Source organism: Quercus suber, unplaced genomic scaffold, assembly GCF_002906115.3.
Source record: "Quercus suber isolate HL8 unplaced genomic scaffold, Cork oak 2.0 scaffold_358, whole genome shotgun sequence".
NCBI lineage: Eukaryota > Viridiplantae > Streptophyta > Magnoliopsida > Fagales > Fagaceae > Quercus > Quercus suber.
The window spans coordinates 367,996-393,870 of NW_027069810.1; the positions used below are offsets into that span (position 1 = coordinate 367,996).

The window sequence follows — 25,875 nt, forward strand, 5'->3', positions numbered from 1 at the left end:
TCCGACCTTAAAAACCTTGAACCTCTCTCCCTTTTACGGTTCAATGAACGGTCCAGGTCTGAAAATTTTGTTGTTAACCAATGCCCTAAAAACATTTGTTAACATGACACATAATTATTAATAATTAGTATTAATATGTTTAGAGGTAAAATCTCTGGTCATTATGTTTACTATAGATGAGGAAAATAATCATGCTTTAACATGTAATGTGACAAATCTTTAGTCCAGCTCGAGTTAATTTGTAATAAAAATGAATGAANGTGGCTAAGTTTATTGTATCCTAGGGACAACGAGCTAATAATCTCTTTGCACCGGTGATACTACTAAGAGAGTGTGAATCGTCTCAAGAGATTGCCCCTCAATCTGTCACCCACTAGCTTATTGTATGGTACTATTTTTGTGTATAAGTACTTCTCATATTCTCCAACATTAACTATACCATAAACAATTATATAGAAAAAAATTAATAAAATTATTATTATTTAATACTAATTTGATGGTTTATATATATTTTTTCTACTTATTAATATTGTCTAATTCTTTTAGTAAGTATGATGAGTTATTATATATTTATTTAATAATTAAAATAATTATAATGTCATCGATTTGATCCTCAATTAGATGTTGTTATAATTAATATGCTATATATTTCACTAACTGTGGTGCTAAAGCAACAGAATTCACATATGCTTTGAAAATGGGGTTCAGTTAGACCAGAAAGCAAATAAAAGGGATATTCTGTTTCTTTCAAAATATTGTCATAATAGTGTAATACAATTACACCAAATTAAAAAGATATGCCTGCCATTTGACAGAAAACTAGGAACTCTCAAGTCCACATGTTCTACCTTTTGGTGCATCAAAAATGAAGTTTGAAAATTTCTTAACATGTTATTGGTCACCCTAAAAACACTCATATACTCTCTAATTAGCAACTCTCTCTCTCTCTCTCTCTCTCTCTAGATTGCTTGTCTCCACTTATCTCATTTGTCTTTGGTTTCTTCCGCAACAAATCTCAGGTTTTTGGTCTATTAACAATTAAAATTGCAGCTATCAAAGTCAGTACTGCCTTGAAGCCTGCAACCATATTGAACAGTGCAAGTCGAGGATCAAAGAGACAAAGACACAAAGTTTGTCATCCTAATCCACTATCAAAGATAACTTTCTGGGTTCCAAATTTGTCGTGATCAATGAAAAAAAGGAGGTAACAAGATTCTCTCTCTCTCTCTCTCTCTCTCTCTAAAAATTGTATTTAATAAATTTCTTCGGTTCTGTATTAATGAACATTATTATCATTATTAGCATTTCCATATAATAATATTTGAACCAACAATGCATGATGGTTGTGATTTGCCATTAAATTGGTTTAAATGGGTTGAATAAAGTATTAAAGTAAATATATATATATATATGTATATATATTTATAAAAATCATAAATATTTTTTTAATCTAAATCATGAATCTTTTTAAACACATGAATTTAATTGATTAGGGGTGTAAGTTGTTATTACAAATTCATAACAAATGTGTTTTGGCAAGTCTTCTTGTTAAAATTCACGCAAAACAATTTAGACTAAAAATTATTTTTTGTGAATTTTAGTTAGCTCAATTGGTAAAGTCTATGATAGTTGAATAAGAGATCTGTGATTCAATCTCTGCCTAGACCAAAAACTGGTTAGTGCCTTGATCTAATGATAAAAAGTTATCATCAAGAACAGACGCCATATATTGAAACTTTCCAAAAAAAAAAAAAAATTCTTTTGATCCTTTAAATATTTTTTTTTTGGGGGGAGAATCTCCGATCCTTTAATTTTAATTCTTCAAAATGATACACAACTTTAATCAATTTTTAGATATAAAATTATTATTGGAACCTAAATCCTTGATAATTTTTTTCTTAGGAAAAAAAAAAGTCCTTGATTATTCAACATGGCTTCATTGAACCTGGTAGAAATATGCGTAAATAGATAATAAAATGGAATCAATTCAAATTGAAGTTTCTTCCTTGATGTCATGTGTCCTTGTTTTCTATTTACACAAATTGATTCCATATTTTCTTTGTATTCCTTGTTTTGCTTCATTCCCATATTTGCTTTCGTGGTAGTTGACGGCCAATTTGATTTCTCGATAAAATTAGCATTACTAACTTTGTCAACCAAGAGAAAAGAATCTTTCCCAATATATTCACCCATCTATTTTTATTTTTTTTTTTTTTTTTTTTTTTGGATAGCATTTTGTATAAATCTTCTTACTAATGGAAAATTTAGTGAGAAACAAAACAAAACCTCAAGAAACCTAATGCAATATGAGTGCAACCAAATTGAGCCAATACGTTATATATTGAAAGTAATTGAACTTATATATTATTGAAATATAAATATATATGTGATTGTATGTAAACTACATAGATATCATATTCAATTTTCCCCCTTAAGTCTGTGGAGTTATAGCTATGAAGTCCGTAGAAAGGATTCCGCATTCTTGAATATATGCTTCCGAATATATGCTTCCCGCAAATACCAATTTAAGTAGTCTGAAACAACCTTTCAAGTTTAAAACTTCGTCCAAATTCTAATTTAAATAGTCTGAAGTAACCTTTCAAATTTGTCAATATTGTTTCAGTTAAATATCTTAAAGACTTGGGAGTCACCGACCAAAAAATCTCAATCCCATTTCCATTTATGCTATATCCATGTCTCTATCTATAATATTATTATACAAAGAAAATCAATTTATATAATATAAATTAATAGTCTGGACTTTTTGTTGATTTCTTCTAATTGTTAGAAATCCAATACATTCTCGGATTTGTTTATTTGATTTTATTTTGGTTATTTGGTTTGGTACAATTTATTATTATTTTTTTAAGTACAATTGTACTTTTATATAACTAGGGATAGGCATGGGTTAAGTTGGGTTTGGGTTTTTTTCCCCAAATGATAAAAGTTTGACAAATCCAACCTAATCCATATATAGTATCTGTCAAACCAACCCAGCTGAACCCCTAGAGATTCGAGTTGGGCCATTTTGTCCAGCCTTAATTGTAGAAAAAATGGATTTTTATTTAATTATTTAATAAATTATTGCAATTTACCTTGGAACTAATATGTCAACTTCTTCCTGTCTCAAAATACCAAAATTAAATTGAAATAACAAATTTAAAATAAGTCTCAAATTCAACATAAATGAAATTAACAAATATATATATATATATATATATATATAGAGAGAGAGAGAGAGAGAGAGAGAGAGAGAGAGAGAATCTAATTTTAAATTTAAAAAAAAAAAAAAAAAAAACTAGAACTCAATAGTCTTAGTTCCATATTTTCCTTATAACCATCATCACTTGATGGTCCCCTACTCTATCTATTAGAGCACTTGAATTAGTATTTGTATAATAGAAAAAATGATCACATTTTAGTCAATTTAACTTCAAAATTTATACACATCAGGTCATATAAAGTTGCATAAAAATATATGATTTTTTCGATAACCACGTATACATAGAAAACAAAAACTCGGCCCAATCTGATTTAAAAAAATAATATTAAAATTAGAACTCAACAGTCTTAATTCTATATTTTCCCTATCACCATCGTCAGTTGATGGTCCCCTACTCTATTTTACTGAACAACCTTGTATCCTCGAACTTAATTAAGACCAACAGTTGTATAAGGATTTAGTGTCTTTCAATAATTAATAATATAATGAGCCCGGTTTAAAAAAAAAAAAAAACAAAATTAAGACCAACAGAAAGATAAAAAGTTATAATAAGATGCTGAAAACTGGTGTACCACAGAGGGTAATTCAATTTTTGGACGTAACATTGCTATAAGTAGAATGAAGTCTAGTTGTCTTGCCAAATATATTGTCGACTTTAGTGGCCACTGGGCACAAAACAATCATTATTTAGTGTCTGCATAAAATTTCTCAACATAATGCAGTGGCTTCACATCAAAATGTTGATTCCATTAACTTCCCACCTAGACGTGCCGAAATTGAGAGTGGGCCATGTAAGATCAAAATCAATAATTGTATGCTTTTTATATCTTTTGTTTGGGATAAGAATAATTGCGTAGATTGTTGTAGATCGAGGACATGTGAGTGAATTAAACAAGGATTCAACGTATAAAAGCCATGCAAACGCACTAAATTCTGTGTTGGTGTTCTTTCCTTACGTGTCAACTCAGCATTGAACTATTAATGCTAACCAAAGTTGATAAGTGCTAATTAATCACAAGAGATTCATAACAACCCAATAAGATAGAATATTCACGCGAGTCATTTTTCGTGACAATGAAGAAGTTCAGATTAATATTTTTTTTCATGTAATACCACATGAAAACGATCATAGCATAAACAGTCAAAAAGCTTTTACTATATATATTGGAGGATCTTGTTGGAATATTCGAGTTATTTTTAGTCATGTGATTGATGAAGTTGTTCAAATTAATATTTAGTAGTGATAAAAAAAAAAAAAAATTTGATTATAATATATTATATATCGTCAAGCCTAACTTTTTGTGTTAAGTTAAGGTGGCACAATATAACATATAAAATCCTCACAAAGAAACTCCAAAAATTAAAGTATTAAAAACCCAACATGTTCTTAATCTGATAAATTCTATCTAAACCTTGTTAAATTTTTCTTTACACATAAGAATGATAGCAAGCAATTCATCAAATCAAGAACAAAAGGAAAAGAGAAAAAGAATGCAACCAAACATATAATATAACGTATACAATTGTAAATCATACACAAAATGCAGACTTGTTTGGGGAAAAAAATACTTATATATGCAATCCAAGCAAGATTCCTTTTTGACTGAGTTTATCTCCACTTAACTCGTACCCTATTCGATCACGCCATTTTTACTGGTATTGTTTGTGCTGTCATTATTTCATTGACAGCCATGAATTTTAACTTTACTACCTTTTGTCTACTGCAATCCTACACCAGAAAGAGCTAACAAACACAAACTGAAACACAAAATTGAATCAGTTTTATACTCTATTTTTTGCGTTACGTTCAGATCACAACTACTGCATGACTGACACATCAGTATGCGTTACACAAATGCATGGAAAGGAAATGTCCATGGCGAACACGCACGCACACACAGCAAACACATGCAAACACACAACAAACACACAAACGTCACAGTGACAAACGAAGAGACACACATATATGTAGCTCTGAACCAGTGCTAGCCAATGACAGAATTGGCCACCAATGTCAATTACAAAACTAGCCACAAAATGAACAGATGGCAGTCTCACACAATGGGTATCAACATTTTCCATTGTTTGGGAGAACCACAATAACTTCGCCTCATTTCCCCACCTTAATGGTTTAGTGAGAAGGATGACACTTCTGCTATCCAACACCTCCACTACAAAAAGAATGCTACAAGAAAAGATAGCCAGTGACCAAAACGTAACACAATGCCTAATGGGTCATCAACACGTATGCATTTCTCTATTTCTAGATTATATCGTTCTTCTTTGGAAATTTTTTGACACTTATCCCTATTGGGTTGTTATGAATCTCTTGTNAGGTGAAATTGGAGCAAGAACAAGTTGTAGCTATTTTGTCATTTTTATAATCAACGTAAGTAAGTTGCTTTCACCATCCAAAAACAGTTGCACCACTCATATCTTGTTGATTACCCCTTATATGTGTGTCCAAGGTTTTGTTTGCAAGCTCTAAATGGGACACTAGACAATACACTAACGCTAAAGCTTTTCAAACATTGGTTGTATTTTATATCAACAAAAGCTAATAATAAGTTTCCACTAAGATCAGTTTGGACATGGTGTCACGGCGACGTTATCGAGAAAAAAAATAAAAGAAAAAAATGTAGACATGCAATGCAAAACCAAATACACAGCCTCAAGTATGTGTTTGATTCATGGATAGCCACCTGTCATCAATGACACCTGTACAAACATTTCGAACGAAGAATTTCGAAGTTACAAGTATATGATTCGATATGATATTGTGAATGATGATATAAATAACACTTTTTGTCTAGATGAAGTCATGTAATTAATATCACATGAAAACGAATATAACATAAACAGTCACAAAGCTTTTACTAGGAAGATCTTGTATAGAATATTCACGCGAGTCATTTTTCGTGACAATGAAGAAGTTCAGATTAATATTTTTTTTCATGTAATACCACATGAAAACGATCATAGCATAAACAGTCAAAAAGCTTTTACTATATATATTGGAGGATCTTGTTGGAATATTCGAGTTATTTTTAGTCATGTGATTGATGAAGTTGTTCAAATTAATATTTAGTAGTGATAAAAAAAAAAAAAAATTTGATTATAATATATTATATATCGTCAAGCCTAACTTTTTGTGTTAAGTTAAGGTGGCACAATATAACATATAAAATCCTCACAAAGAAACTCCAAAAATTAAAGTATTAAAAACCCAACATGTTCTTAATCTGATAAATTCTATCTAAACCTTGTTAAAATTTTCTTTACACATAAGAATGATAGCAAGCAATTCATCAAATCAAGAACAAAAGGAAAAGAGAAAAAGAATGCAACCAAACATATAATATAACGTATACAATTGTAAATCATACACAAAATGCAGACTTGTTTGGGGAAAAAAATACTTATATATGCAATCCAAGCAAGATTCCTTTTTGACTGGTTTATCTCCACTTAACTCGTACCCTATTCGATCACGCCATTTTTACTGGTATTGTTTGTGCTGTCATTATTTCATTGACAGCCATGAATTTTAACTTTACTACCTTTTGTCTACTGCAATCCTACACCAGAAAGAGCTAACAAACACAAACTGAAACACAAAATTGAATCAGTTTTATACTCTATTTTTTGCGTTACGTTCAGATCACAACTACTGCATGACTGACACATCAGTATGCGTTACACAAATGCATGGAAAGGAAATGTCCATGGCAACACGCACGCACACACAGCAAACACATGCAAACACACAACAAACACACAAACGTCACAGTGACAAACGAAGAGACCACATATATGTAGCTCTGAACCAGTGCTAGCCAATGACAGAATTGGCCACCAATGTCAATTACAAAACTAGCCACAAAATGAACAGATGGCAGTCTCACACAAACAATGGGTATCAACATTTTCCATTGTTTGGAGAACAATATTCGCCTCATTTCCCCACCTTAATGGTTTAGTGAGAAGGATGACACTTCTGCTATCCAACACCTCCCACTACAAAAAGAATGCTACAAGAGATAGCCAGTGACACGCAATGCTTATCCAACACCCTCTTATTTATTGGCTCCTTGATTCCAGATAGTTGATTCCTTCTCTTCACTCATGGCTGGAGGTCAGAGAACAAAGGGACTAAGCAAGTCATGCATTCTTCTAATAGGTAATAATTAAGTATATATACCAGCATCTTAATTTCTCTCTTTTTTTTCAACCATAAAACATGCTTTTTCTCAACCTTGAACACCCTTATTTGGGTCTAGTAAGTTCTCTAAAACCCATATGGGGGATTTTTACACCTTGGTATATACAAGTTATAGCTGGAGCTTTGGATGAGCATTTGTAATGAACTCAATTTGTTTCCACATAATGTCTTAGTTAATGTGTATGTGTGTAATAAAGTTCTCATTTGATCTGTTTATGGCTGAATTAACAGTGCTAGCTGGTATGGAGAGGTTTGCATTCAAAGGGGTGGCATCAAATTTAGTGACTTATCTCACAGATGTTGTGAAGATGAGCAACTCTTCTGCAGCCAAAGCGGTTAACAGTTGGTGTGGGTTTACTTCTATGTTGCCACTGCTAGTGGCACCTCTTGCTGACTCTTATTGGGATAGATATTCCACCATATTGAACTCTTCTTTCCTCTATGCTGCTGTGAGTCACTCCTCTCTTCTTAATTCGCTCTTATTTATTTATTTATTTTGATTCTGAGTGCATGGCACAGTTCTTTGATTTGTTGTTGTTATTAATTGTTATTAATGTTAGTGTTATTATCACAATACTTGGCCGTGATTCCCACGAGTGAATGGAGATTTCAACTTATTAATATTGCATAGCTTGTTTCTAGAAGTTTACTTATCAAGGTGTGGCTAATTATTCAAGGCTTTAAAAGATGATTAGATAATCCATTGTGATTATGGAGCCTTAGTCATCATTCATCAACATTCACCACCCAATTGAATTATAAAATTAATATCCTTAAAATTTAGAAGACTAGCTGGTAAACTTTTGGGGGCCATTAGAATTTATTAATTTTTGTGATGATTAAGGAATAAGAAGAGCCATTTATTTGCCTAAGACTTTGTCACCAATTGAATATCACTATATCAGCAAGTGCAAGCCAAGCTACTTCCATGATTAGCGCCCACTATCTGATAGCCCTTGAGTGAAATGAATGTTTAATCTTGCTAAGATTAAATAAGTTAATTTCAATAGTTCTTGATCTCGAGTGATTGCTGATTACCATAATAATGGTTTGATTAGACCATTTTATTGCTATTTTTATTTCTAATGGTCAAAAGTCTTTACTGCTTTTCAAGAATTGCTTTTAACTCCTTTAAGAGTTCATTACCCAATGACCTTGTGTGTGCGTGTGTATCATGGGGGCCAGACAACTACAGAGCCAGAACTTTAAAGTTTGCTACTTCGCTTCCTTTGAGCATGAGGAAATTATGACCTCATGACTGATGGTACGTGATTGCTTGGATTTTGAATCAAGAAAATTTGTTACGATTGTGGGTGACATTCGGGCTAGTGCACAAAACTCCTACTTTCGTAGGAAATTAACTTATATTTAACTGGGAACCTATGAAAAAGATGTCTTCTCATTAGTGAAATTTCACCACCAAGCATTGTGTTTTTGTCACTAATGAATACCATGGATTGTAGTTTTGTCAAGGAGATTTATTGGTAATGGTAGCAGAATAAAAAGGTTGCAGTTCTGTAGCAGAAAATTAATCAATTAAAGGACTAATCTTTACAAAAAGCTAACACCACTTTTATTACCTTTTTTTGTTACTTAATAATGAAGAATCACTTGTGATTCTCAAAACAAGAGAAAAGAGATCATTAAGGATAGGCCAGCCTCAAATACTGATAATGACTTACAAACTCTATTGGAAATAATGGTATCAACTTCCTCTGTATAAATTAAAAAAATCAACAACACAATATTTACCAAGAATAGGAAAGTCACTTTTTTGCTATTTGTAAGTGAAATGATTTTATTCCTGGGACTAATGTAGGGAATTAACCGGAAATTCTCAACCTGTAAGAAACAAAAAAATAGAGAAAACACATGCTAAAGAAAATAATTACATGCACATGACAATATTTACGTAGTTCGGCAATTTACCTACGTCCACGAAGTTGTAGGGATTTCACTATTATCAGGAAAAAATACAGAGTACAACTACAATGTTTTCATTCTCTCAAAAACAACAACAAGATGAAACTCTAATCACCAAAAACGGTTTTTATATCCTGCGCACAGGATTCACAATGAACTACAAAACGGGCTAAAAATTTTTCTCAGGAGCAACGCCCCCGGAACCCCAGGAGGCTTGTCCATGAGTGTTTGGAGTTGGACCTATCAACCCAAGCCTCCACTCCATGAACTAAGTCTTAGAAAATCTCTCATTAAAAATCATGCAACATTATTTTGGGTCGGGTCAAGTCATCAATTGGATCAAACACAGATAAGCTTTACAAAGCCCAACAACTAAGTCCCACGAGGGAGCAGGTGCTGCTAGCCCTTAAGGTCACTAGCAATAGAGAAGTCACATTTTTATTTTTATTTTTGAAAATAACGAGTAGCAGCAAAAGCCGTCGCGACAGTACACAGGCAAGAGAAAGAGAGCGTTAAGTATTGTGGATAATAAAGTCTCTCTCTCTGTCTATGTGTGTATGTATATTACAATTAAATTATGCATATATTGCCTGTCTATGAATGCTTTTGCAATATAATCAAGATGATATTATATAGTTTGTTCTTACAATGTTTTTCATTTTTAGGGGCTTGTGGCATTGACATCATCAACAGCATTGGCATGGGCATGGTCTTCTTCTACAAACAAAACAATGTCTTCTTCATTTCTTTTTTTGTCACTATACTTGGTTTCAGTAGGCCAAGGTGCATATAACCCATCATTGCAAGCCTTTGGAGCAGATCAACTCGATGATGAAAAGTCCCACGAGGGAGCAGGTGCTGCTAGCCCTTAAGGTCACTAGCAATAGAGAAGTCACATTTTTATTTTTATTTTTGAAAATAACGAGTAGCAGCAAAAGCCGTCGCGACAGTACACAGGCAAGAGAAAGAGAGCGTTAAGTATTGTGGATAATAAAGTCTCTCTCTCTGTCTATGTGTGTATGTATATTACAATTAAATTATGCATATATTGCCTGTCTATGAATGCTTTTGCAATATAATCAAGATGATATTATATAGTTTGTTCTTACAATGTTTTTCATTTTTAGGGGCTTGTGGCATTGACATCATCAACAGCATTGGCATGGGCATGGTCTTCTTCTACAAACAAAACAATGTCTTCTTCATTTCTTTTTTTGTCACTATACTTGGTTTCAGTAGGCCAAGGTGCATATAACCCATCATTGCAAGCCTTTGGAGCAGATCAACTCGATGATGATGAGGAATTGCCCTGTAGCAAAAACGAGAATAAGTCTCATAAAAAGAGTACATTCTTCCAATGGTGGTATTTTGGTGTTTGTAGTGGAAGCCTGTTGGGTGTCACAGTTATGTCCTACATCCAAGATACCTTTGGTTGGGTACTAGGATTTGCCATTCCCATGACAGCAATGGTAACATCGGTTGCATTTTTCTTTTGTGGAAGACGGATGTTTATTTATAAACAAAATGATGCTATCTGTAATAACCCCTTTGAGAGCATAGTTCAGGCTTTCAAAGCAGCCAAATCAAAATTTATGCGCTGTGAAGTCAAGTTATCAAATTACAAAGCTGATAAGGTTGAGCTAGAGTAAGTTTTTTTTTTTGTATCAATTTCAAGGTATCTTCATTTTATAATGACAATTCTTACTTGTTTGTGCTTCAAGACAGAACTTCTCAATGACAAATCTTGCTTGTTTGTAGGCTTCAAGAGAAACCTCTTTGTCGCGAAGAGTTTGACAGCATAAAGGACTTGGAAGCGAACCCAAGAAATGGTGTACACATGTTTGACAACGTGAAAGTAGTGCTGCGGCTTTTGCCTATATGGACAATGCTTCTAATGTTTGCAGTAATTTTTCAACAACCTGCGACATTCTTTACTAAACAAGGTATGACAATGAAGAGGAACATTGGAAGCTTCAAGATTCCACCGGCTACACTACAGAGTGCTATTGCATTGTCTATAATTCTTCTAATGCCTTTATATGACAAGATTTTGATCCCGATTACACAACTGATAACTCGTGATGAAAAAGGTATTAGTGTAATGAAAAGAATGGGGATTGGAATGTTTCTCTCTATCATAGCCATGATCATTGCAGCAATTGTTGAAACAATGAGGCTGGAGATCAGCAGAAATATGGGAAAACTTGAATCACAATTAGAAACGGTACCCCTAAGCATCTTCTGGTTGTTGCCTCAATACGTTCTCTTGGGCATTTCAGACATTTTCACTGTTGTTGGGATGCAAGAGTTCTTTTACAGTGAAGTTCCAGTTAGAATGAGAACCATGGGATTTGCTCTATACACTAGTGTTTTCGGTGTGGGGAGCTACTTGAGTGCCTTATCAATTTCCCTAGTGGAAATCTTTACCAGCTCAAAAGGAGGGCATGGCTGGTTCTCTGACAACATGAATGAAGCTTGCCTAGACAAATTCTACTGGCTTCTAGCCTTGTTAAGTACGTTGAGCTTTCTATTTTACATGATTTTGTGTAAGTGTTACATAAGTAGGGCTGAATTGGAGAATGAAAACTGTAAATGACCTTTTAATTAGTTTTGACTTTTATACAGTTTCTGCAATTTGATTTAAACCCTGTCGACAACTTGGCTCAATGTGGCAACAATTTTCTTTAAAAAACCTAAAGAAAAACGAAAAAATGTGAATGTCTTAAGTTTTGCCGCAGGGTGGAAAGTAAGCAAGTAATTTTTTATGCCAGCAGAATCTTAAAGAGTGGAAACAAAAGACTCACTGGTCTTAATTCCTGTTCATTTGTATATACTTGAGAAATGTTTGGCCACAGAATGGTTTCAAATTCAGGAAGTTGTTGGGGATATTGTGGACATTGGATTATATTCAACAAAATTTTATTGTTTGTTAGCCAAACAGAAAACAGATTTGAAAAATAAAGTTGTAGTCATGTAGTTTGTAATCTTGGTCACATCCATTGTGTTGTTGACATATCAAATATTTGGCACTTTTCCCCTCTATTCAGAGCTACAAGACAGAGTGGAGATTTGATGACAAAATCCACAAGAATGACCGGTTACATGACCCCAACAACAAATATTAGGTAGTCCAGCCTATTATCACGTTTCTATGAGATGTCCATGAACCCTGGTTGTGCAAATGGAATATTCGTGCATTGTTTTAGTATTTTCCAATTTTCAGTTTTTTACTAGTTGAGACTCATTTCATGTTCAAAATATTGGTCATTCATAAGGCGGCTGTAAAAATGAAAGAGAAACTTCTACACTTTTTTTACATATGCTGTTCTACACAACATTCACAATTGATGCTGATATACATATTTTAAAATAGGAAAAGGTGTTGTCTGCTTTTAAAAGTTAAAACATGTAAATGGATTTGCAAAATTGGAAGTAAAAAAGTGGATGTGAGAGAATAAAAGCCTCATATCTCCTTTAAAAATTGTTAACATGTAATGTCGTTTAAGTGTCCAATAACAAGTCATTTATATAGTATCTAAAAGTTAAAACTTTGTATTTATTATTATTACGCATCTGTTGGGACAGATCAAAGGTCGCATTTCGGTTCATTTGGTCCCAGTCAGTCCCTTTGATCCAATTTGTGTTTTTTTTTTTTTTTTTTGGGTCCCTTTGGTTCTATTTAGTCCACTTTTGTCCAATTAGGTGCATTATGTCTATTTTGGTCCATTCGGTCTAATCCGGTCCACTTTAGTCCATTTTGGATTAATTGAGCCTTAAATTGATTCTTTTGGTAGGTTGTCTTTTTAGTTTTGGGCTCAAAATTTCATACTTTTTTTCTTAATTTTTTGGTTGAAAAATATGAAATTTAATTCTATTTGGAACAAACACTTTAGTTTTGGGCTAAAAAATACAAGTAAAATAGGAATTAGATATTACAGTTATGTGCCTTAAAAAAACTATAAAAATGAAAAATAGTTAAAAGCTTTCCTTAAAATTCAGATTTCAATAATATAGGCATTATTCTTATATTTGAAAAGAAAAAAAATGCTACAATTCTAAAATCATCTAATAATTTAAACTTTTTTTTAGAAACAATATAATAATTTATAATTTAAACTTTTTTTTTTTGAGAAACAAATACACACATACAAGAGAGAGAGAAAGGAGTTATAATACAAAGCATACCATAACTCCACTCAAAAATCATGATAACTTTTAAAGGAGGATGTGGCAAGTTATATTACACACAACATACTCTCTTAATAAAACCTGTTATAAGGAAATGGGGCAATACATTTTTTTTTTTTAATAATATTCTTGGATATTTTCAAATTAGTCAACCAATTATGGTAATTTTTTTAAAAAGAATTCATTTTAATAACATCTTCTCACAATACTATAATTATGTAATTTAAATCTTTTTATTACATTACATTTTTCATATATATATATGTGTGTGTGTTGTTGTTGTTGTTAAATAAATAAAAAAAATAAAATAAAAAAAAGCTTCGTTACCCTATGGAACCTTTAGAAACTGAAGCGAAAGTAATGGAGGAAGGTGTACGTGGAGTTTGCCTGGGATATTGGTATTTGAGATGCGCACTTTGAGAGAGACTCACTTATACTTACTAATGCTATTCAAGGTTTGTGTAATCCAACGGTAACCATCTCTAATATTGTCACTGGGATTTGTCATAGATAACAAGTTTTTAGATCTATACTTGTTTCCCATGTTAGGCGTGGCAGTAATAAATCCGCGGATATTTTAGCTCAAAATGCCAAAGGCATTAGTAGTTTTTTGACTTGGGTAGAGGAGGATTCAATAGTCATTGAGTCGTCTTTGACTTAGAATGTATTGAATTTATCTTCATCTTAAAGATATCAGTCTTTTCATAGATGGAGAGCCAGGAGAAAATGAGTTTGTCACTGCAGAGATTTACTCTTCTGAGACTGGTGAATGGAGCAGTGAGTTTCAAGTGAATTGGGATAGACCCAGTTACCGTTCCACAGGTAAAGCTGTTGCTTGCAATGGGATTGTGTATTGGCTTAGCCCTGGAGGTGGTGGCATTAAAGCCTATAACCTCTATGATGGTCCTACAGATTGTTGTAATGTGATCAATTTGCCGAGTGATAGGGACTTGGATAGTGTAAATGGAGGACTTGATCACAAAGCAAGTATGTGTGATTTGTGTCAAGGAGAGCTACGGTATGTAGAGATAAGTGGGAAAAGGCTTGCTAGGACTTTGAACGTGTGGGGAATTAAGAATTGTGATGCTGGGAAGTGGTGTTTGGAGCATAGTATTAGTGTTATTGATATGGGATGCGATGATGGTTTGTTGAAGAAGTCAATTTCAGGTTCTGGGTATCCATTTGCTAGCCACCATTTTGATTTGGATATCATATATATTAGTTGTGATGAAGGTGTTGTACCATATAATCTTCGAACTAGAAGGTTGGAGAAGCCAGCTTCTCATGCCATGCTTGGATGGTCTGAGACACTCTCTTATGTGCTTCCTGCTAGGCTTACCCCATTTCTCAAACAAGAAGTATAGTCACACAATCTGATTTTTCAAAACAAATTGACATATGTTGCGATTGGTGATAATAAAAATTGTTGCAGTAGTGAGGGTACGTAAAAGTGATTTTGTATCAATCTCAACTTGCCACACTTCTGCAAGTTATTAAAATTAGTGTGAATCAAGTTGTGTTCTTTTGCATTAATCAATTCCCAAATAGCCTCTTTTGAAGTTCAAGTCTTCTTTGCCAATATGCACCGTGAAATGTTAAATGTTATTGTCTCAATGTTTTATTTCTTGTTTGAACATTATATTTGAATAGCTATGTCTCTAGTCTCTAAGTAGTATACGAAAGATAATCTAAAAATATTTCCGTTTTTAACAAGATCATGAAATATGTATGTTTAGTGACATTGTCATATGTTAGATTATTTGCTTGGAAATTTTATTCGATTTTCTTATGGTTGAGGCTTGCTCATGCCTTCTTTGACTCTGTCAAAAGCAATGGGATCCTGTTTTAGAATTTCTCATGTGAAAAAAAAAAAAAAAAAACACTTCTTTCAATTTGTCAAAGTAAAACTGCTCTTCAGTTCAGACTTTGAATTCATATATGATATTGATTAATTTGTATATTGGTCTTAGAAGGGCCTTTTGTGTGTGTGTGTGTGTGTTCATAGTGGAACAAGTCTTGGAAGAATCTTTAACCACATAAATTCAAGCCACAAAAGTCATTGGTTTTAATTCACAAATATAGAATTGCAAGATCTTTTAAGGAGGATTTTGGTTAAATTTATCAAACGAAACTAGTTATAATCCATGTTGTTTGAAGTGGCAGTCAAGCTGTAGCTTCAAGGTCATTCCCTATTTTCCTTATTGTTAGGTTAGTTTAATTTATGTAAAACTCTAATATCTAAGTTTTAAGAAATTCAGTCAAAAAAAGTTTTAAGAAATTTAAAATTCTACTCTATAGAAATTCTATCACAAAAATTTCAAGAAATATAAAATAAAATAAAATATTTACATTTATTTGAATTATTTTGTAGAATTACTTATGAAAAAAATAATATTTTGCATAATTAAAATACTTAAAAAATTACTATTTTGGTCTTGCACATTTATATTGTACAATGTGTCATGTATTAGTTTAATCCCTAAGTTTTTGGTATTGTGTGTCAAAATAGTCATTGGATCATTGCCGTTAAGTGATGATGGAGTTCTTGGATTGAATGGACATCTAGGGCTTCACTTTGTTGAGTACCGACAGGATCTAATATCCCCTTTATGGCTAGACTTGTGACTTCATCAATTTTTGCATTTTCAAGATAAAACCAACCATGTTTATAAACACAAAGCAAAGCAAGAAGGATATTGTTGAGGGGGAAATTGATGCCTCTGAATAAAATGTTGGGAAACCAAACCAAAACTCAACTATGAGCTCTTTAGATGACACCCAAAGGCTATCGGTGTGATGACAAGCCTACCCAAGCAAGGAAACAAAGGTTGCATTTAACAAAACACTAACAAAAGCCCAATGAAAAATACTTTATAATACTTAGTTAATACGTTAGTGGTTCTGTTCTGATCGTTCAAGGGAAATAAATTCTCCAGCGGTAAGGATGATGTTACATTTAAGTCCAAAAGATAAATTGTCCAACAGTAGGGGTGGAATTACACGGTCCAACAATCAATAATTAGATAAATTTAAGCAAATTTTAGGTCCTTATGTGTCTCATTCAAGAGGAATTTATTGTGCTTTCAGTCATCATTACATTAATGTGAGAGAATAGTTCGATTGTTATGAATACATCATATCCTTCTACAGTAAAATAAAAAGTAAACATCAAAGGTTCCATACCAAAAATAAAAGAAGGATTAACTGGCATGGTATGAAGAGAGAGAAAGATCCCCAGCTCAATACAACAAGTATTAAGCTAAAATTTTAGTAAGTGTATATTCATAAGGCATAAATGGGATGAATGTGAGCTATTTTTGAGTGAGTGGGATGGGATTGATAATGACATTAAGGCTTTTATGTGTGGTGGCCCGTTTATGACTAGTTGAGAGACATCTAAGGGCTATGTTTGTGTGAAAGGGGGAAGAGAACATCTGAGATTAGATGAGTGTGGGCTAAGGAAGATGAGTGGTGAGCTTGAGGGAGGCTAAACCACCAGTAAAGTAGTAAACAAAAGCAGAGTTTCAGAGAGGGTAGCTAGGTTGTTTTTTGGGTTAGTTGCTTGTGTTTTTATAATGGAGCTTTTAGAGAAACATTAATTAACAAGAATCCAAAAAATGTATGACCACTCAAAGATGATGAATCAGGGTCAAGCTTTCCTGGGATTTTTTATCAGAAGTAGGAAAATCCATTTTAGGGGTTGCCTTGCTTTTTTGGGTAATGATGAGATTTTAGAGTATTTTGCATTAAATGCCAGGATTTTTGGGGCTGAACTTAATTATTATGACTAAAGCATGTATCAAGAGCAAATCCTAATGTCGCAGCTGAGATTCAAACCCCTGAGAAGTAAGATTTAACATCCCAGGCCAGATGTCAAGCTCTAGTCCACTTTAGGAGGTTTCGCTAGAGATCCCTTTATGCCCTCTAAACCACATGTTCCCAAATTTTCCCCTTTAGGATTTATGGGCTTGGCACATGAATCACATCTTGAACATTTTTAGTATTTTTAACATCACTTCGTTGGAGTTTGAATAATTTGGTTTCAGCTCCCCTTCTGCTGGAGGTGCAGTCTTGAGGAAGATGATGGAGTTCCATCATTTTTTAGACTTTAGCTGATATGACAGTCCTTGGGCATTGTTCACATTAGGTAGAAGGTGACAGAAAACTGATGGGATAGCCCTTAGTCCATTCTTAAAGGTTTGGTTCCCTTGTATGAGTCCCTAGTTGCTCCTTTTGGTTAGGGATGATCAAGGGTTGTTTGCCCACTCTCAATCCTTTGCCTCCTTAGGAGGTTCCGTTAGAGATCCCTTTATGCCCTCTAAACCACATGTTCCCAAATTTTCCCCTTTAGGATTTATGGGCTTGGCACATGAATCACGTCTTGAACATTTTTAGTATTTTTAACATCAATTTGTTGGAGTTTGAATAATTTGGTTTCAGCTCCCCTTCCGCTGGAGGTGCAGTCTTGAGGAAGATGATGGAGTTCCATCATTTTTTAGACTTCAGCTGATATGACAGTCCTTGGGCATTGTTCACATTAGGTAGAAGGTGACAGAAAACTGATGGGATAGCCCTTAGTCCATTCTTAAAGGCTTGGTTCCCTTGTATGAGTCCCTAGTTGCTCCTTTTGGTTAGGGATGATCAAGGGTTGTTTGCCCACTCTCAATCCTTTGCCTCCTGCTGGTGTTTTTTGCTTGGGCTGGGTTGTGTGCACATGTTGCCATGGGTTTTCATTCCTCATGGACTTTTATTAGTAAATATTTTTGGTTTTTCATAAATACTTGCAATGAGCCTTTGGGCAATTAGTTGTAATGTTTGAAACAATAGGACAAGTTTCAAAATACTTTTGTAAATAATATTTACTTTGATGAATTCCACGTTGCAAATAATGTTCATGGTTTCTAATAATCGCATCATAACTTAAATGATGATCTTGTGGGTTTGAAAGTTTACCATGAGTGTTGAAGGTGTATATTATGGATGTCGCGATGCAAATGATGTCCATGTATTTCATTGGTTTATAATATTAGAACATAATTTTCAAGATGACTCCCAATGAGTTTTTTTATAAGATGATTGCCATGGTTTTTGCCATAGTAATATTTTACCATGATATTTTTCTTTGCCAAGTATTGATAATCTTGGGCTCTCTTTTTGACAAAATAGTGTTTTGATATTGCCAATGAGAATTGGGTTTTGATTTTGCCAATGAGAATTGGGTTTTTGATATTGCCAATGAAAATTGGACTTTGATGTTGCCAATGAGAATTGGGTTTTGGATAAATAAATTGCCATATGTTTAAATCATGGGTTTTGATTATGGATTTGGATTCTATTGATAAAATTGTTTTGCCATGGACTTGAATCATGGGTTTTTCAAATATTGCCAAGCATAAGTGTTCTCGGGCTTTAAATAGAATAGGATGTGTTTATTGGGTTCATAGGGTCAGTTTTGGGCTTAGCTAAATAATTATAATAAAATTGGATACAATATGAGTTTTTGGGCTTTTTTGTGATATTTTATATCATAACCCAATTTAGATAATGAGATATGAAACATTTGTGATTCACATAATAATAGAGCAAAAAATATTTAGGAAAACCCAATAACTTATTTGTGGTGTTTGAAAATAAATAGGTGGTACTCAAATAAAATTAAGTGTAAAAAAAAAGTACCACAACAGATATGATAATCAATACAAAAGCATAATAGTAAAGATGAATATGAGTTAGTGATGGGGGGAGGAGATGTACTCGAGTTGGTACAAGCCAAGTCTCAAAGATAGTGTTTTTGTTTCTTGAGTGATTTGCATGGTATTCTAGTTTTGATTGATGAGGAAGACAGAGGAATGGCACTTGGTAATTACTAATTAGTGCTAATAAATAAGATAGGGTCAATTTAGGGGACTTGCTGAATTGGAGGGTATGAGTATTGGAATTTTCTAAATAAAAGTAGATGGGGTTTTCCTCCAAGTGAAGGACATGAGTTCCTTCTTTTACTGTCCCCCTTCTATGGAATGTTTTCCACCACTTTTATGCACGAAAGTCTTGGCTTTTTAGATGGAAATCCTTCTAAAGAAATCCAAGAGTTGAGGTGTCTAACTCTTGGGTGTACATAAATTTGTAGTAAAAGTAATGGATTTTGGAGATTTTTTTTAGATAAGTATTTTCATTGTTCCAAAGATGTGCAGAAAGTGTCATCAACACAGTCAGGTTGCTGCTGGTTCTAGGTCATTTCCTATTTTCTTTGAGCCTGAGTGCAAAGTGGGAACTTATCTTCTAGAATCTAATTTGCAAAAATCCTAGCCATCCCAGTTTGAAAAATAATAATAATAATAATAATAATAAAATTATTTAAAAAAAAAAAAAAAAAAAAAAAAAAAAAACCCCAATCAGATCCTCCCGGAGAGGGACTCTCAAGTAGTTTCAATTCAACAAGGATTATATTCTCTTCCGTTGAACAAAAATCTGTTTCTGTGTGCTGAACTGTACAGAGCTTATTCATATTCTCTGTATTGGGACGAGAATTTGATTCTAAGATATTGGTGGCACACCACAGTCAACAGGTACGACTTTTTACAAAAAAAATTGATTAAAAGCTTATCCATGTTCCACATGTGCTCGATAAAGCATTCTTTTATGGATCATTGTAGAGCTCAATTAGGCTGCGTTTGAATTGGGAGTAAATCATTTCCGGAAATGATTTTCGACATTTTCCGTGTTTGGGTGTTCCGGAAAATTCTATTTTCCGGAAAATCACTTCCAAATTTCCGTTACCCAACGGAAATCAATTTCAGCACCTATTTTCACTTCAAAGTGTTTCCGGAAAAAATTGAGAGAGAGAGAGAGAGAGAGAGAGAGAGAGAGAGAGAGAGAGAGAGAGGAAGGAAGAAACAGAGAGAGAGGAAGGAAGAAACGGAGCGACCCACGTCGACCCACGAAGACCCACGACCCACCGCCACTCGCCGTCGACCCACGAAGACCCATGACCCACCGATCTTCGACCCAGACCCAGATCGAGACCGTCGACCCAGACCGAGACCGACGACCCATCGCCTTCGACCTTCGACCGACGAACCATCGCGTTCGACCTTCGACTTTGAACCATCACCTTCGACCTCGACTTCGAACCATCACCCTCGATCTCGTCAACCTTCGGCGCTCTTCGCACCGCGCCGCGCCGCGCCGTCGATCGTCGTCTTCCTCAATCTCTCCGTTTTTTTTTTAAAAAATTTTGATTGTTGTTTTTGTTTTTTTTTTTTGATGATCTGATTGTTGTTGTTGTGGTTGTTGTGTTGTGGTTGTTGTGTTGTTGTTGCCGAAATTTGGTGTTGTTGTTGTTGTTGTTGTGTTGTTGCCGGAATTTATTGTTGTTGTTGTTGTTGTGTTTTTATTACCGGAATTTGTTGTTGAATTGGTTGTGATGTTGAAATTTTTTGTAATAAAATTTGTTTGGATGCTAAGAAAATGTGAAAAATTTTCCAGAAAATAGCATTTTTAGAATACATCCAAACACATGAAAATATTTTCCACAACAATTTTCATAATTCAACCAAACACTTAAAAATATTTTCCTTTTCCGGAAAATAACATTTCCAGAAAATATGTATTTTCCGAAAAACATTTTACATGAAACAAACACAGCCTTAAATGCAAATCATATAGGAGTTTCATATAAGTAAAATAAGTCACCCAAAATGTTAGAATTGATTTCTTCATGCATTGATCAATGTGAATAAGGAGCTCCACATCCTGCAATTTCCATTGAAATCTAAGATATGAATTGGCATCTCACACTAAGGTTATTCACAGCATCTATCACAGATCTTATGGTCCTTTTGAATTGAGGAGGAAGGAGGAGGGGTAGAATAGAGTAAATTTAGTCCAAAATTAGCCTATTTTCAGTCAACTCTACTCTACTACCCTCCTTCCCCCCTCAATCCAAATAGACCCTTAATTTTGATCCAGGGCCATCTCAATCACAAACAAGTTGAGAACAGAATGTTAGAGGGATTCAAAAATGCATGAGAGTGCGTGTGTGAGAACCATACCTATTAGTGCAGGCTCAAAGAAAAAATAAAGACAAATACTAAAAGACTGGCTTCTCTAATTATGTTTTTCATTAAACCAATAAGCTTGAATATCACTTTCAATAATAAATACTAAATATAAGTTTACGAGATTTCCAAACTTACATTAAAATTGGAAAGCTTGAAAAACAGGGGGAAAAAAATTACAATAAATCCAACAATATTCCACCATTTTTTTTTTAAGCAAGGAAAAAAAAAAAAAAAAAGAAGAAGAAGAAGAAGAAGCTTAGAGCAACATCCTTTTGAAATCTGGCATCCATCTCTACCTACTTTTGAAGTAAATCCGCAGCATTCAGTTATGTCAGACCAAAAATTCTAATAGACACCATGTGTATTTGACAAAAACATATAAACATTTAAATAATTGGAAAAAAGTAAGCACAATGGCTTCCAACCCAAAATTAAATACATACCAAATGTAGAAAATGCACAACAAAGGAACCATATGTTAAACCTTTTTTTATTAAGTAAAACCATATGTGAAACTCAAACACAATGAAATCTACTGAGAACATAAATTGCACTCATTTCCAATATCAATGTTCTCATTGAGTATCCAAGTGCTCCTGGAAAATTTACTTGGAGAACGACTGGCCTCACAAGTTCGTGAATGAAGAGCTTGGAGAAATAAGATTTTTATAGAATAAATAAACAAAAAAAAGAAATTTATAGACTTTTCAATAAAAGGCTTCACCACCACACGCAGGCAGAGAAGGGGATCTCTTCAAGAAAATGGCAAAAAAGAGAGAACATCACTTTTCTTCTTTACTTAAAATCCATACAAACACTTTTTTCCATTCTTATAAAAATGCAAGTCACATTGCATGAATATTCTGCCAAACCTTTTTTTACCATATATACAGCTATCTTAGGTTCCTAATCTAATTGCTGCCCATAATATTAACAAAAAGTTTGCTTTGCGATCCAAATACATTATGCTTTAGAGTTATTAACATGGTAGGTTAGTGTCTTTAAGATAGGGTTTTAGTGGCAGCTCTTACCTGATTAAGTTTCATCTTTTCTGATGCTAAAACATGTTTGTAGATGATGAATAACAATGTGAACAAACAACGTAGTCATAGATAATGGCCACATAAAGACTAACAACACCAGATGTTATACAAAATTAAAGAAATTTTACTTCAGACACTTGTAAGGCTTTTGAAAGTCGCATAGAATTGAATGAGGATGATATACTTTACTGGGATAAAGAACTAGTCTTTGGAAAAATTTATGTTTCTTAAAATTACTTTAACCGATGGCAATTCATAAATCCATCAGAAGACCATATTCTATTTCATCTCAGAAATATTGGGTTGATAATACCAAGTACAGAGAAACACTATATAAGATAGATTAATTGAAAATCCATAGAACTGATAAGCTTGTTCATATAAAATAAAAATTAAAAATTAAAAAATAATAATAATAATAATAAATAAATAAATAAAAAAACTTAATCAAATGAATCACAACAGACCACTCAATATCAGTATCAAAATCACATAAAATGAGAAAAGGAATGAAGTTTGGAGTTTCATTACAATATCAAACTGAAGCACACAATGTATAACATATAACTAGAAATCTAGAACAAAATCTACAAAACTGAAATCCAGTTAAAACACTATCTCAATTCATGTACAAGAAGTGAACCACATTACTCACAACAATCACAAAAAATAAAAATAATAAATTGAAACATTACATTCACCAGCTCAAAATTCGACTAGATTTTTTACCTCACTAATGAGAGCCATGACCATTCACACCCAATTCCAACATACCCACATTCTGCTTTCCCATATTCTCCACTTCCTTAATCTCTTCACCAATATCATCATCAGAATCCAAAGTGAATTGTGCATTCTCAATTTGCTGCATTTCTGTGCTGAGCGGCCTATACTGCATAAAATCACCGGGAACTCCATACTTCCTGACAAAAACCGAGTAAATCCCCACGACCAAAATCACCATAAGTCTTCAAGTAAACAACAAAAACTCTTCCACGAAAGCGAAAAGACCAATCAAACTAAGAAAAGAACAAGGCATAGGAATGAAATTCTTGAAATTTACCACGAAACCCGTAAGGGAATAGAGCAAGAAGAGCGAGGCAATAGCGAGCACTTGTAGTTGGAGCGCCGAGCCCGTTTTGTCATTGGAATTGAGGGCGTCAAAGAAGGAGACCAACGAGTTTAGGAGGAACAAGGAGGAGAGGACAGAGAAGAAAACGAAGGTCAAAGAAGAAGAGGAAGATGGGTTTGCTTTGGTTTTCGACGACGAAGCTTGTTGTGGTGGGTGAATTGTTGAGAATGGTGAAGATGGGATCGAATTGTGATTTGGGTTTGTGGAGGTAAGAGCCTCCCATGTACCCATCAGGATGAATCCACCGCCTGCCATGGTGTATGTGAAGAGACCCATTGTTAAAGTTCTCTGCTTTTTCAATCTCTGTATCAATGGAGATCTTGATCTTGATGATTTTTGGGTTTTCTGAGATGTTTGTGCCTTTGTGGGATTGTTGCAAAGTCAGACTACCGGTGGAATAGGACTTTTTTTTGGTCTTTCACCGGGCTGGTTCTGAGAAATGGGCACCTAGAGGGCATGAAAATTTGATGNGCGAGATGACAATTAAACTGTAGCGTGGCGACCGCTCTTGCCCGGTGATACTCAGGGTGTCCCTTACACCTAATCGTATAATTCCCTCTACTCTTTTCATGCAAAGCACATCCGTGAGCAATCAAATTGGTGTAAAAAGAAATACCCATTTGCACAAACCATGTCCCCTGTAGAATTAACCCAACCCCACGAGCCAATTTCGGGTAATTCGATTTTGGGATTTCACTTCCATCATTGTGGCAAATAAACAAACAGCTATAGGGACAAGTAACAAGTCATAATATATGATTTTCAATCCCACTTGGGTCTTTTCTCTGCAAGTAAAAACAACCAAAACTTCTCACCTAGAGGGCATGAAAATTTGATGGTTTTTTTTTTTTTTTTTAATTTTTTTTTTGAGTAAAATACAGTAATTAATTAATTATTCTTGAGCATTGGCCTAATGATAATCAAGTCCCAAAAATTTTAGAATCGATCAATTTAGTCTCTAAATGCACATAACGTATAATGTAGTTAATATTCTAACTCTTTGTTTTGACCGTTTGACGGATAAACAATGTTACAGTTAACTTATATGAAAGTCAGTCAAACTGTTACAGCTAATATGGTCAACTTTTTTAACTATTTGCTTATGTTTATGATCAAATTGGTTAATTTTGAAATGGAATTGATTTTCATTAGCTTAAACCTAAGGGTAATTATTGTATTTTACTCCTTTTTCTAACCTTTTATTAAAAAAAAATTAGAACTTTCTTTTCATAAATAGAATTAAAATTCAGATAGTATTGTGTTGCTAGAAAATATTATCTTATAAGATAGTCTTATAAGATATTTCTCTCACAATATATATAGATCTCATATATATATAGATCCTACATGTTGTGAAAAAGGTCTCATAAAATACCTTTTCAGTTATTATTAGAACTTAAAGGAATAATGAGTCTTAATTGATTTCAACTAAAGCATAATAATTTAGTATTTATTATAATTATAAAATTATAAAAATTGTATTAGAAAAATGTATTGTAAAATGTTGAGTTGATGTGAAAAAAAATATATGCTTCCAAAAACTTATGGAATTGTATAAGAAAAGCCAACAAAGAGTCTCGACAATTTTTAATATTTACACACATTGCCAGATCGAGTTCGGCTTTGTTTATCAAATAATAGGTTGATTAAATTGTGGCAAGACTTCTGACATGACTCGTGAATAGAAGTTTTTCATAACATTTTTCCTTTGTTTCTAAGCATGTGTGAAGGAGGGGATAATATCTAGTATTTGGAACAGTCACAAAACCGGTGGAATCCTCATGTGGTGACTGTGTGAGAGTTCCACTAAATGCAAGGAAAACACTATATACTTCTTCGGTTTTTCCTGAAAGAGGGGTGGATGAATTTTTTCTTTTTTCTTTTTTTTTTTGAGAAAGGGGGTGGATGAATTTCTTTAAGGAAAAAGGGACTTATTTCATGATGAAATATATGTATGTTCGAAAGAAAATTGATGAAATATTCAGTGCATAATCATTCTTATTTTTATAAGATTTGTGCTACCTTGTATAATCATTCTTGTTAATAAGATTTTCTATCAATTTTTCAAATAACATAAGTCAAGA

At 33.5% G+C, this 25,875-nt stretch overlaps 2 protein-coding genes across 2 annotated transcripts; one reads left to right on the forward strand and one right to left on the reverse strand.

Annotated features, from left to right (window-relative positions):
* The first annotated feature begins 938 nt into the window (after window positions 1–938).
* Window positions 939–12,013, forward strand: LOC111995791 (protein NRT1/ PTR FAMILY 5.8). Its single transcript, XM_065760237.1, has 5 exons — window positions 939–1,204; window positions 7,325–7,403; window positions 7,677–7,894; window positions 10,496–11,013; window positions 11,127–12,013. The coding sequence occupies exons 2-5, from the start codon at window positions 7,349–7,351 to the stop codon at window positions 11,962–11,964; spliced, it is 1,629 nt and encodes a 542-aa protein (XP_065616309.1). The 5' UTR covers window positions 939–1,204; window positions 7,325–7,348; the 3' UTR covers window positions 11,965–12,013.
* Window positions 12,014–23,113: 11,100 nt separating this feature from the next.
* LOC111995797 (uncharacterized) lies at window positions 23,114–25,463 on the reverse strand. The gene is given in 5 exon segments (XM_065760220.1): window positions 23,114–23,625; window positions 24,261–24,473; window positions 24,476–24,545; window positions 24,547–24,606; window positions 25,455–25,463. Coding segments are annotated over 5 exon segments (585 nt in total). The 3' UTR covers window positions 23,114–23,392.
* Window positions 25,464–25,875: the final 412 nt, after the last annotated feature.

What these genes read in the sequence shown, in the direction of transcription:
- LOC111995791 (XM_065760237.1), top strand. Translation starts at nt 7,349, where the DNA reads ATGGCTGGAGGTCAGAGAACAAAGGGACTAAGCAAGTCATGCATTCTT. An exon ending in GTCATGCATTCTTCTAATAG is followed by an intron (nt 7,404 to 7,676) that starts GTAATAATTAAG and finishes CTGAATTAACAG; the next exon opens with TGCTAGCTGGTATGGAGAGG. An exon ending in CTTCTTTCCTCTATGCTGCT is followed by an intron (nt 7,895 to 10,495) that starts GTGAGTCACTCC and finishes TTTCATTTTTAG; the next exon opens with GGGCTTGTGGCATTGACATC.